The following is a 12,188-nucleotide window of genomic DNA, read 5'->3' on the forward strand; positions in this document are numbered from 1 at the left end:
TCCTAGATTAGTTTTAGTTCTTCTGAGTATCCCTGTATCAGTGTACCTACTAAAGATGAATAAGTCATTACATGGTTTGTCATTACATTTAAACAATGAATAAGTATAACCTATGCAATCTATCCCTTCCCTTCTTCCCATACTGGCCAAGTGATCTGCCAATTCATTATGGCTTCTAGGCACATGAAACCATTCCATTTGTATGTTACTCTTCAACAGCCCCAGGCTTCAAATATATCCTTTGCCGCTCTCCAATCAACCTCAGACGGTGACTGCAATTGGGAAACTGCCCTTGCCAGAATAGCATTGTCAGTGTAAAAGGTGTATTGAGCAAACCCCGTACCGGTCACATACTAGATTGCTGCCAACAAGGCTTTTGCTTCCGCCTGCAGAGGGCATGAAGAGGTATAGTGGACCCCATAAGCCTTCAATTGATCCCCAATTTTAGAACATAGCTCAGACCTGTTGCCCAGCTACTCACCCAACATGCATCCGAATAGCATACCAAACCGCTAGCAGCACCCCTCTCACCCAAACTCCCCTTTACAACCCGTACCAGAATTGTCTCAGATTTAATTTGAGAATATTACCTGAGAAACTGATCATGCAATGGCTGCTGCTCTTGATATACAAGATCGTTGCGACATCTCCAAACCGCCCATAGGGTATTTGCAAAGGAGGTCCATTTGTCTGCTGATAGGCACCTTCGGAGTGTGAGAAAGATATCAGTGATTGTGTCTGGTACCTCGTCAGTCCTGAGAGGGGTTTCGGATATAATCCAATATGTCCATGATCTCACAAACTGGCATCTGAAAGCCACATGCATGCGGCATGCCATCCTCCTCGTGACAAGCACAGGTAGGGGAAATCCTTCCAGTTCTATTTGAAATTGTTTTTGCAAGAGGTAGTGCCTTAAGTACTTATTTCTTTTTTTCTAGTTTTTTTTCTTTTTTCCAGGAGAAACGCCCGTAGGCTTCTTCAAGTAACAAGTACTGATTTTCGGTGTGAAATTTTTCCTTAGTCTTCTTTCAAAGGAAAGATGATTTGGGGAGGTGGATGTATAATATTTTCGTTACACTGCTCCTTCCGCTCACTTCACTTCACTTCACTTCACTTCACTTCACTTCACTTGTGCTCATGTATCTTCAATTCCCTTCGTTGCAACTAATGGTTCCTTCTACACTAATCAAATTGTTTTTTCATCGGTATGGATATGTGTGACTACTGACTAGTGAGATTGTTTTTGCTTCATTTGAGTAAAATACTTCCTAGTTTTTAGATTTTATAAATTATTCTTAGTTATCTTTGAAAATTATAGATAAGATTAGGTTTATATCCATCACCCAATTGGTAGAATCCGGTGGATGTTTATGCTTAGAGAGGGATCATTAAAAAATCTGCATTCTATTTCTTCCAAAGCGCATTAGACATACACAAATCATGATAAAAAACATAGTTTGAAAAAGAAAAAAATTGATCACAAGTTCACAACAGAACAAACGCTTAACTAAAGTAGCACATGGTGCTCTACATATAGCAAAATTTGATGTCCTTGACAGCAACATACATATAACAAGTACCCAAGATAATAACCGAGGACAACCTAAAACACCACAAGAAATTGAAGTCAGTGAAAAGATCACTTCTTCTCATCCTTCTCGGCCTCTGCAGCCTTCTTGATGCGGGCACCAATCTGGCGTTGGTTCATCCTCTCCACACGAAGCTTGCCATAAGCCTTGAAAGACTTCATCTCATCAGTCACCTTGACCAACTCAACAGTGCGCTTCTCAGGTACAATCGGCATGTACTCTCCCGTCACCTGGGTCGCTGTTGCCAGCTCCTCAGGTGTCGAATCACCAGCCTAAACAAAACCAACACAAAAAATTAACAATGATCTAAAAGTCTAAAATTACAGATGAAAGAAAGCATCTACAGAAACCTCTTAGCAACTAAAAAACAAAACAATATGAGATGGGGGATAACCATAACCAGGTACTAATACCCAAAAAAAGTACCCTTGCCAGCTGATGAATATATCATCAAGCCGACCTATATTTGTCCTTTCAGAATAATGTTGTCTCAGGTCACCAAAAGCATGGCAGGGATCATGCAAAACACCCATAACAAATAACTTGTATTATTAGTCCAAAACAAAATTCTGATACAAAATTAGGAGTATACCTTGAACTTGCGGTTCTTCCTTGGGTAGATAACAGTTTTAGCATTGTAGGTCTTGAGGCGCTGAACATTAGCCTGGAGGCCCTCCAGAGAACGGTTCTTCCTGCGGTGGTCCACTGCTATGCCAATTGTTCGTGCCGCCTTCTTAGATATTCCAGCAGCCTAACATTGTTGGTTTCATGTAATGAAAAATTACATCTACTTGCAATTCATCAAAAGAAATGAGCTACATTGTTGGTTTCACAATACATTTTAATGGGATCACTAGGTTGATAACAGTAAACTTCCTATACAAGACAATTGTAGAAAAATAGTATCCATTATTATAATATTGAAAAGCAATAGAGATACAAACTGTGGTAGACAGAAATAAACTGAATAGCTTTGATAACTCCACAGGAACCTTGAGTGAACTAGACAGGTCTAGGCCAACAAACCGTTAGCATTTGCTTGGGAAAACTAAGCACCAATCAAGCAAGAACTACTAAGCTCAACCAAAAGAGCTGCAAGCTACATCCTTTAGGTAAGTTTAAACATTATACCTTGAGCTCCTCAAGAGAGAAACCCCTCCCAGCACGCGACTTCATGTTGTACTTGAGAGTCTGACACTGCACAATTGGGCGAAGATTGCCGGCAGTTGGACGTGGGAAGATCTGCACTGCCTTCTTCTGTCTAGCTGTGTTTAGTTAAACAAACATAATTTAAATAAAACATAGAATCAATCAGATAACACAATCCAGCTGATACAAAAGGAATGTGAAAATGCATACCAATGCGTCTCCTGGTCTTGCGAGCTGGCTGGTTGAACCAGGTGCGGACATAGTTTTGCCAATGCTTCTTGAAGTGACCATTGGGAATCACATTGTTATGCTTCACCATGTTTACTTACCCTGCATGAATCACAATCTTATTAGTTCAACAGTGAATACAGTTATCAATCCAACTCTGAAATTAGGTTCCTAGACAAATCCAAATGGTTTCAAGCAGGTGTTGCTTACTGATTTAACAAACATAGGTAGGTCGAACCTCAGATGTACCAAATTGAATTATATGAATTGAACTATGCAACTATTTAGCCTAAATCAAACATAACAATCGGGCTCTAAATATGACGTGAACTAATCTAGAAAAAACCACACATATGCTTATAATTCTAGACAAACACAATAAAATCGTTAAAATAACAACAATACGAACACGAGGAGAGAATCTTCCCAAAACAACGAGACAGGATTCATCCAAAGTTCAATAAAATGTAAAGATCTAGCAATGGAAACATACTTGAACGCCGGGAAGAGAAGGGCTCAGGTGTAGGTTTCGGCGCCGTCAGGAGGAAAGAAAGAGAGTGCTAAACCCTAAATATATATAACACGTACTAGGGTTATGCAGCGCGGATTAGAATCTGGGAGTTTATGGATCCATTTCTTGTAAAGAGTCCAATGGATCCGGCCCGCAAACTAATGAATCGCCTTTATGTCTTATTGTCAATACACATGATAACGGGCTAAAGTATTATCGGCCCATAACCTGTTATTGGCCCAATACTCATTTCAGCTTTCACTCTGAACACGATTCAGCCCTCTGAAACTTCAAACTTCTCTCCTTCTCCTTTTCCTTCTCCTTCTCGGATTCTCTGTTGCAGGAAGCCAGGAACGCCTCGACGGTAGTAAAGAAAGAGATGGGGAAACCACGAGGCGGCGGTGGTGGAGGACGGGGAGGAAGAGGAGGCAATATTGAGGGCCAACAGAGAAGTAACGAGCCAGACTTGCACGGAGCAGCACGAGCTGGAGATTTGCAAAAAGTAGAGAGCATCTGCAACTCAAATCCCCTCGCCGTTAACACTAGAGACCGCCACTCCCGCACCCCGTATCCAGTTCCCCTTTCACTTTTTCTTTTTCTTTTTCTTTTTCTTTTTCTTTTTGTGTTTTCTCTTTCCAGTTTTACCTAATAGGACTTAGTTTTAAAACAGTGAATTTGTTTAAAGTGTTACGCTTAATTGGAGAAGCTCTTTGCGCTGAATTAGAACCTTAATAGCCGTGGTGTAATTTCATATTCACAGAAGCATAATTAAGATAAATCTTTTAGATTTTTCTGGAGCTTGTGTATGTGCGGATTGAGTTTTTGTTTGTACAAGAAATGTTTGGTTGATCACACATCTATTTAAATGTTATTAAATAATTTAATAACCATTGTGTTATCAAGAAAAATATAACAACATAGTTGAAGCATATTACACTTAGCAATCTAGGATAATCAGACTGTTTGTACGTACCCTGTACACTTAACCATCTATTTGGGACTAAAGTGAAAAGGTTATGAGACCTCCAACAAATGTCATACTCAAGGTAGTGGTTTGACCTTTTTACCTTAGCCTTGCTGGTACTGGTTAGTACCAGTATGGCACAGGATTCTCCGGTCCTTGTTGGGTGTCTTCGCCATCCCTTGAAATCAATACTTGACATTCAGTGCCTCAATATGGCCCAATTTTATTTTTCAAATGGTAATGATCACAGGACAAGTTTAAATGTAGCTAACAGAATATTAGAAAATAATACAATGAACTGATTTAGAGATACTAGTATTGGTATCTAAATGATATGACAGTACTCATTCCTTGACATAGCTGCTTTTCAAATTCAGACTCCATTTGGCTGCATGGGCTGGACAAACCGAGGTGGTGCAATACCTATGCAATAACAAGGCTGACGTTGGCGCTGCTGCGGTTGATGACACTGGAGCCATCCATTTCGCTTGTCAGAAAGGCCATCTGGATGTGGTCCGTGTGCTCCACTCATCCGGTGCCTCAGTCAAAGCAGCAACCAGGAAAGGCATGACCCCTCTCCATTTTGCCGTACAAGGATCCCACTTAGAGCTGATCAAGTATCTAATCCGCAAGGGAGCAGATCTCAAAGCAAAAAACAAAGGAGGCCAGACACCTACGCATCTTGCAGAGAGTGATGAAGTGTGTGATCTTCTCAAAGAGTGCGAACAGTTGAGAAATGAAAATGAGTCTAAATCTGGTTTGATTTCAAAGTCATGTAACAATGACAATGTCGGCAAGAGCGAGAGTTCTTTAGATGAGAAAGAGAAAGAGAAGGAAGAAGGAGAAATAGAAGAAAGTGGGAAGAGAAAAGGGGGAGAGGCCTCAGAATCGAGTATCCCGGTGCAAAAGAGGCCAAAGATTTCTCTTCAGCACCTTATTAGCGAAGATGATGTAAAAGATGAAGAGGAAGAGGAAAAGTAAAGAATTAGTCTGAGGAAAAGATTTTAGTCCTGAAGGGGTTGAAAGAGATCAAAATATGTACTGCTGTCATTTGACTATCTAAATTAGATTGCCATGTTTTGTTGTTTTCTTGTTTTCTTGTTTTCTTGTTTTCTTGTAGGAACCCTTAGTTTATGGCATGGTAAAACCAGGTTGAAAACCTTTGCATTCTTTGTTGTCGTTTTTCTATTGCAGAGTGAGGTTGCTGAGAATGACAATGATAATTCACAATGAATGTCATTACTAGTTTTGTTATTTGAGGAGAGACTAAAATGATTCTGACAGCCTGACCTCCTTTTTTTGTTTTAGATGAGCCTTTTACACACACACACCCCACAAAGTTTTTGTAGGTGCTGTAAATATCTCCCTCTAAACCACTAATTGCATGAGCTTTATTTCCATCTCAGTTCCATCCCGCATGTGAACCCTGCTTAGTTCTACATCTCTCACCTTTTCATTTAGATGGAGAATTTTAATCCAATCTCACCTCTAATCTACTGAAAGATCAATCTGACTTGGTATACCGGCAATGAGGAAGTGATGGAAAATTTAATGTTAGGTCCCCTTTATGAGTGGCCTAAAATAATTACTTTTAAATACTGTGGTCTGTGGGCTACAATAATTCCATTGAAATTCAAGGCCTCGTTTTGGACTCTAAGAGGATTTTTTAACAAAGGATAATGCGGTCAATAAGCTGCAGAGGAGAGAATAAGGGCCTGTTCGGATGCTCGGGTTTAAAACGGGAATTGATGGGTTCCACTGTAATTTCCTTTCTAAATCCCAGACCCGTTCGGATACTTGGTTTCTTCCCAAAACGTTCCTTCCCTTCTTCCCATAATTTTCCCCAAGCAATGTAAATTGGTGGGAAAACGAAAATTGAGTCCGACCAAATTTTCATTTTCCCAAATCGCACGCTGCCTGTGACTATTTTCCTTTACTGGACCGCTTTTTCTCAATCTCAGTTTCGCGGGAAAACAAATTGTGCGCGGGAAAGTCGAGCGAGAGCGGGAGTGGAGTATAAAGAAGCGGATGTGCAAGAAACTCAACAGGGAGAGTTGCTAGCATTGATTTTTCTTCGATCATGACTGGAGAAGGTAGAAATATTCATTTATTTCATCTATCATTAACCCTACTGCTTGAGACCTAACAAACGGAAATGACGACTTCGTCTATTACCAGTCCACACTTTCTATTTTTTTATCATTCGGTGCCAAGAAAGTTACTCCGTAACTATTCTGGCTGAGATTTACACTCGTCCAATTTGGCTTCCCATTTTTACCAATCTTCGTCATGATGTAAATTGGGTTCTCATTCCACCGTAATGCATCTGGATTCAGTTTCAGTATAAACTGTAATGCGTGGTCGGTGTTTTGATTCAATGATTTCAGACTGTACGATCCATTAACCTCTAGCCAACACACCTGTACCAGCTCAGCTGTGCCTCTGTAATTAAATTAATTTCATATATCTTTATTATTAATCTCAATACCTGAACAGCATATTGGTTTAAATATAACTTCAGAAATAAAATGACATTGGGTAAAGGGACTGATTTTGTTCTTAGTTTTGTTTTAAAATAGAAATGAAGTAGAAATGTACATTTATTTCATCTATCGTTAACTCTAGCTGCTTGAGCTTCTTCATTGATTAGATTATTTTGCCTTGTTTTTTCTTCAATTTAAGCTTCAATTTGTCATTGCTTTAAATTAGTAGGACCTCATAATAGATGCTTTCATCGTGAGAGTAAATTACATTAGTGAGTCAGAATTTAAAAAAAGAAGGCAATATCAAAAAAAAAAAAATTCTTTAGGCAAATTGGCTGAGTAGGGTTTGCTCCATAGTTCCTTTTGTTCCTTGTTTACAGCTAAATGCTTTTATTGATTTATTTTGGTCTAGTGGTTTCACATAATTATGTTGTCTAATTTTTCGGGTTAGTTCTGCACCTGTAGTTCGTAATCTAATTATGTTCTGGTTTGAGAGATTTGTGCTTAACCAGTCAATAGGATATTAGTACTATAATATTTTTTTCTTGTGGTTTTGAGGTTTATACAAGGTTGCATTATTTATAATGTTTTTTATTGTCAAATTTCAAAATTAAATTCTGGGCAAACTAATAAACCAAATTTTTCATTCTTTTTATTAACATAAAGAAGAAAGTTCAATCTAAATGCCTAACAAGTTTAAGAATTTTTGAAGTTTCGCAACTATGCCTAACAGATGCTTCAAAGTAGGGGCAGACTGGTAAATAGTATACTGGTTTTTACACTGGTACAAGGACTGGTTTAGCATACTGGTTTGTCATTTTTATTTATTTACACATTTTTTATACTGGCTGTGTTGCCTATTTCCTTGCTGGTTGTGTTCTTCAAATGGCAGGGACCAACATGTAATTTATATATTTATTTTATGGAGTCGTCAAGCATCCTAGAATTATTTACATGGAATTTTCTGTATGATATGTAGATGATATTTTATTGCAATCGACTATAAATCTTGGAATAGATGATCTTATATTGCAATCTCTTATCCTCATTTTCTTGTATGATAAGTAGGTAACAGGAATGAGTCTCTCAATAGGGCTGCATGGAATGAGTTGCAAAAGGCATTCCTAGTTGAATTGCTTGTTGAGTTTAATGACAAGTTTTCAGTTGCTGCTGCAATGGAGGCATACGAACAATTGCCGGATTTTGACATGCTTGACTTTGTTAATGCAAGTGATATGTTCATTAAGAAGGCTGAGACCCGTGAGGCATTCCTATCTGTAAGTGAAGAACGTCGGTCGGACTGGATCAAAAGGATAATTGAGTTGTGGAAGTCCAATTAGTAAGGTTAGCTATATGTTATTTTGGAAATATTGGTATTTACTTAGGATGGATGTCATATTTTGGAAATAGTAGTGGTAAAGAATGGATGTTATATTTTGGGAACATAATTGTTCATTTTGGAAATAGATGTATGTGATAAAGAAAGTATGTAGGTTGATAGTGCTGTGTTTACCAGTTGAACTTGAATTTGAATGTAAAGGGGATGATCTATATTTTGATTTGTTTGTATGGATCACCGGGGTTCTATCACTGATCTTAAGTACTTGAAATCAAGTCAGTAGAAGCTACTTCTTCAGTTAATATGCAAAGATGAAATCAAGTCATTGAACTTTAAGCATTCTATGATTTTTAGAAAGATAGGGTACCAATATGTAATTTTGTAGATTTTTCTTGTCAGAAATCGTTATTCAAATAAAAATGCAATTTTACATGCGCTAAGAGCAATAGTCCCAAAGATTGTTGCATCCAGATGCATAATGGAGATGAATTTATGATATAAACACTGCTGATGTCTTCAATTTAAATTTTCAATTTTGTTTTGTTTTTATTTTATTTTATGGCTTTAATAGCACTAGTTCTAGCTGGAGAGTGTGTGCATTGGATGCATAGTGCGTACCACTATTTTTTATTTTTTTGCTTTTCAAATATTTTAGAAAGAAAAATATAATTTCCCATAACTAATTCCACGGTACAACCGAACACTCAATTTAATACATTCCCATAATTAATCATATGCATACCCATACCCGTGGGTTTTCACCTTTTTAAAAGTGAGTTCTCATTCCCATCAAATCCCATCCCGTTTTAAACCCGAGCATCCGAACAGAAGTGTGAGAGCTAGCATTGACCATCTTTGCTAAATTGTAGTCTGAAAGGACCTCTTTCTGGCTTGTCTTGTTTATCACTCAGATGTAGATCATATTGCTCATCTGAGGAAGATCTTATAAGCATCCGGTACTGCTTGGATCATTATAAATGCATGGATGTACAAATTCATGTAATGCTATTCTTTGAGGGTGCGTTTGGCTATAAAGGGATAGCGTGATTTTCCAAAAGGTTTTGTATTGCACAGGTATGCTGGTTTAAAGGAAAAGATTTTGGAATGTCTACCCAACAAGCATGGAGGTTTGCCTCCACAGCTAATGGGGCACTGCCGGTCCCATGACAATAAGGGCTTGATTTTATGATTTCTGGAAGTGTAAAAATACAACATTTTGGCATTTGTCGGCTGCAGAGAGTTCTACCTTTTTTGTTATGAAACTTGATGTATTAAATTGATACTGAATCATGATAACTGGTTTCTGATCAGATTTGTCGTCATTTTTCATCAGTTGGGACCTGTTCTTAAGCTTTAACTACTAAGATTTGTCAAGCTGTAAAGCTTTATCCTAACTTTGCATAAATGTTTTCTTTCGTATTATTACTACAAGTCTTGTTGAACGAGAAGAATCGGAAGTTTGTCTACACTGAATTCCCAGGGGACGGGTTCCATCGCAGCAGGCAGTTTACTGTCAAGAAAACGTGCACCAAAACGTGGTATATATTGGCCATATTATTTGCGTATCAATATCATGATTCAGCAAACAAAATTTCTCAAGAAACGTTGAAATTACATGGTAACAAAGCAAAAACTCGACAGCATCAAAAAAGTTGAAAATCACCCAATAAAAGTGAAGTTCTACATCGCAGAATCTGTCCAAAAAAGCTAAATAAAATAACTCAATTCCGAAAAACCTAGAACTTGGCCATTGAAACAAAATATTATGTCCTTTTAGAGAGGTACATATAACATCCACTACAGGAAAATTTAGATTTCGGTCCCCATGATAGCTGGCCTGGCATACTCATCTTCATCCTTGGGAGCATGGATGGTGACCAGGTCAGGAAGAGGTGTCTTCGGGCCTTGCTTCCCCTTGGGGTCCCAGTCGAGCATGATCTTAACCTTGATACCTAGCACACCCTGCATTGTTTGATATAATACAGTTTCAGTATTTACCTTTGTTATGATGCACTCCTTGGGGCATCATCGTAATTAGAATCAGGAAATGCTTAGAATACAAGCAACATACCTGCCTAAGAAGAACATGCCTGACAGCTGAGTCAATGTACTCGTTCACAGGCTGACCTGAGGAGATCATATAACCGTCCTTGAACTTCATGGACTTGGCACGCTGTGCCCTCAACTTTCCACTTACGATAACCTAAAATAGCAAATACAATTGTAAGACCATAGGTGTATAATTGACCATTTCATGTCATGAAACAATTTTGAGTTGGTTCAAGGACAAACCTCACAACCCTTAGCCCCACTCTCCATGACGAAGCGAAGCACACCATAGCAAGCCCTGGGGGAAGATGTACAACAATTAGTTAGATCAGAAACCAATTCTCCGAACAAAATTTATTAATAATCTTGAATCATTCAACTGATCAAGAAAAGTATATACTGGAAAACATCAAGGAAATTATAAAGAATTTGGCATGAAGTTGAAAGTAAATGCTTGAAGTCAGTATTTCAAAAAGGCTATTCACACTACAATTGCATCTCTCAAGTATTTTGGGTTTGATTTGTTACAAGAATCTCAATAAAAAAATGAATTAATGATGACCTAGAAAGGAGAAAAGATGTACCTCCTGACAGCGAGACCACCGAGGAGCTTGTAGCGAAGGGACTCAGCCTGAGCAATAGCACAGAGACCCCTGTTGTTCACTTTCTCTGCATAGAGCTCAACACCATTTTCTGGGAACTTGAACCTCTTCTGGATAACTGATGTCAGCTCCCTGATCCTCCTTCCTTTCTCACCTACACCATCAGATACCGAGTACTTAATCAACACCAGCATATTCCAAACACAACCACATAATTTCATAGCCCATTATCATCAGAAACAATAAAAGAGTTCCAACGAAGTTGCATTAGCAAGATGAGATGTTTCTAGAGTTGTTAATCAACATATGTGCCAACACAATTTTTCAAGCACTTCAAATTAAAAAATTTGAAGTCCAAGAACATACAGGTAATTACCCATGAGGAGCACTTACAAGTACAATTTATTTAAAAACACATAACTGAAGACAGTACACCAGCGCTAACTAGTTAATACATATTCTACATCAATTGGCAATTCAATTCTACATCAAATGGCAACTCAATTCCACATCAATCGGTAACCCAATTCTACATTAATTGGCAATTCAAAGCATGGTAGACTTGCAAAACGTATTACCCAACTAATAGAAGGGTGTTATAATAACTTCATATTCTGTAATCCACAATTTAGGGATCAAATCCAACTAATTTAATTCTAAAAGGTCTCCACAAGTATAAACAAATAAACGAGTTAAAAATTATACCGAGAACATTCTGAGTCCTGGTGGCACGAATGATGATCTCTGTGCGCATCGGAGTAACTCTGACCTCCACACCGGAGTATCCATCCTCTGCGAGCTCCCTTGTTAGGACCTCGTTAAGCTCAGCAAAGAACACTCCATCCGCAACGAACTACAGAAAAATCAAAGCCATCATAAACAAACACTCAATACATACTGGAATCGAATCTGAGGTTCGGATGCGGATTTGAGAATCTAACCTTCTTCTTCTTACTCATCTGAGCTGCCATGATTGTAGATCTGAGATGGGCCGGCGTTCGCTGGTAAACCTTTAGAGCGCTGGCGCGGCGGGGATTCACGAAAACCCTAGATAGAATAGAGGAGGCGCGCGATGAAGAGCGAGAAATCGTTGGGTTTGGACTAATTTATAGACGCCACTAACTAGGGCACTGACGATACGTGGGCTCCTAAGTTTAGCGCCTGGCAAAAAAAATAAGATAAATGCTAATAAGGTCGGGCCAGAATAGGTGAGTTATATAATTGGGCCTACAGATAACAATATAAAACTAAAAGCCCAGACTCATGTTGGGCCT

General features: G+C 38.5%; 3 protein-coding genes across 3 annotated transcripts; 1 reads left to right on the plus strand and 2 right to left on the minus strand.

Moving 5' to 3' along the window:
- Window positions 1–1,441: 1,441 nt before the first annotated feature.
- Window positions 1,442–3,634, minus strand: LOC144576277 (large ribosomal subunit protein eL13z-like). Its single transcript, XM_078326597.1, has 5 exons — window positions 3,460–3,634; window positions 2,949–3,068; window positions 2,721–2,854; window positions 2,182–2,340; window positions 1,442–1,861 (listed from the first exon to the last, which is right to left on the minus strand). Exons 2-5 carry the CDS (start codon window positions 3,055–3,057, stop codon window positions 1,640–1,642), a joined length of 624 nt encoding a protein of 207 aa, XP_078182723.1. The 5' UTR covers window positions 3,058–3,068; window positions 3,460–3,634; the 3' UTR covers window positions 1,442–1,639.
- Window positions 3,635–3,787: 153 nt separating this feature from the next.
- LOC144576275 (Ankyrin repeat family protein) lies at window positions 3,788–5,695 on the plus strand. The gene is made up of 2 exons (XM_078326595.1): window positions 3,788–4,044; window positions 4,819–5,695. The coding sequence occupies exons 1-2, from the start codon at window positions 3,857–3,859 to the stop codon at window positions 5,420–5,422; spliced, it is 792 nt and encodes a 263-aa protein (XP_078182721.1). The 5' UTR covers window positions 3,788–3,856; the 3' UTR covers window positions 5,423–5,695.
- Window positions 5,696–9,900: 4,205 nt separating this feature from the next.
- Window positions 9,901–12,064, minus strand: LOC144576276 (small ribosomal subunit protein uS3x). Its single transcript, XM_078326596.1, has 6 exons — window positions 11,856–12,064; window positions 11,620–11,767; window positions 10,897–11,068; window positions 10,556–10,610; window positions 10,335–10,466; window positions 9,901–10,225 (listed from the first exon to the last, which is right to left on the minus strand). Exons 1-6 carry the CDS (start codon window positions 11,883–11,885, stop codon window positions 10,073–10,075), a joined length of 690 nt encoding a protein of 229 aa, XP_078182722.1. The 5' UTR covers window positions 11,886–12,064; the 3' UTR covers window positions 9,901–10,072.
- Window positions 12,065–12,188: the final 124 nt, after the last annotated feature.

Source organism: Carex rostrata, chromosome 25 (genome assembly GCF_964058835.1).
Source record: "Carex rostrata chromosome 25, lpCarRost1.2, whole genome shotgun sequence".
Classification (NCBI taxonomy): Eukaryota; Viridiplantae; Streptophyta; class Magnoliopsida; order Poales; family Cyperaceae; genus Carex; species Carex rostrata.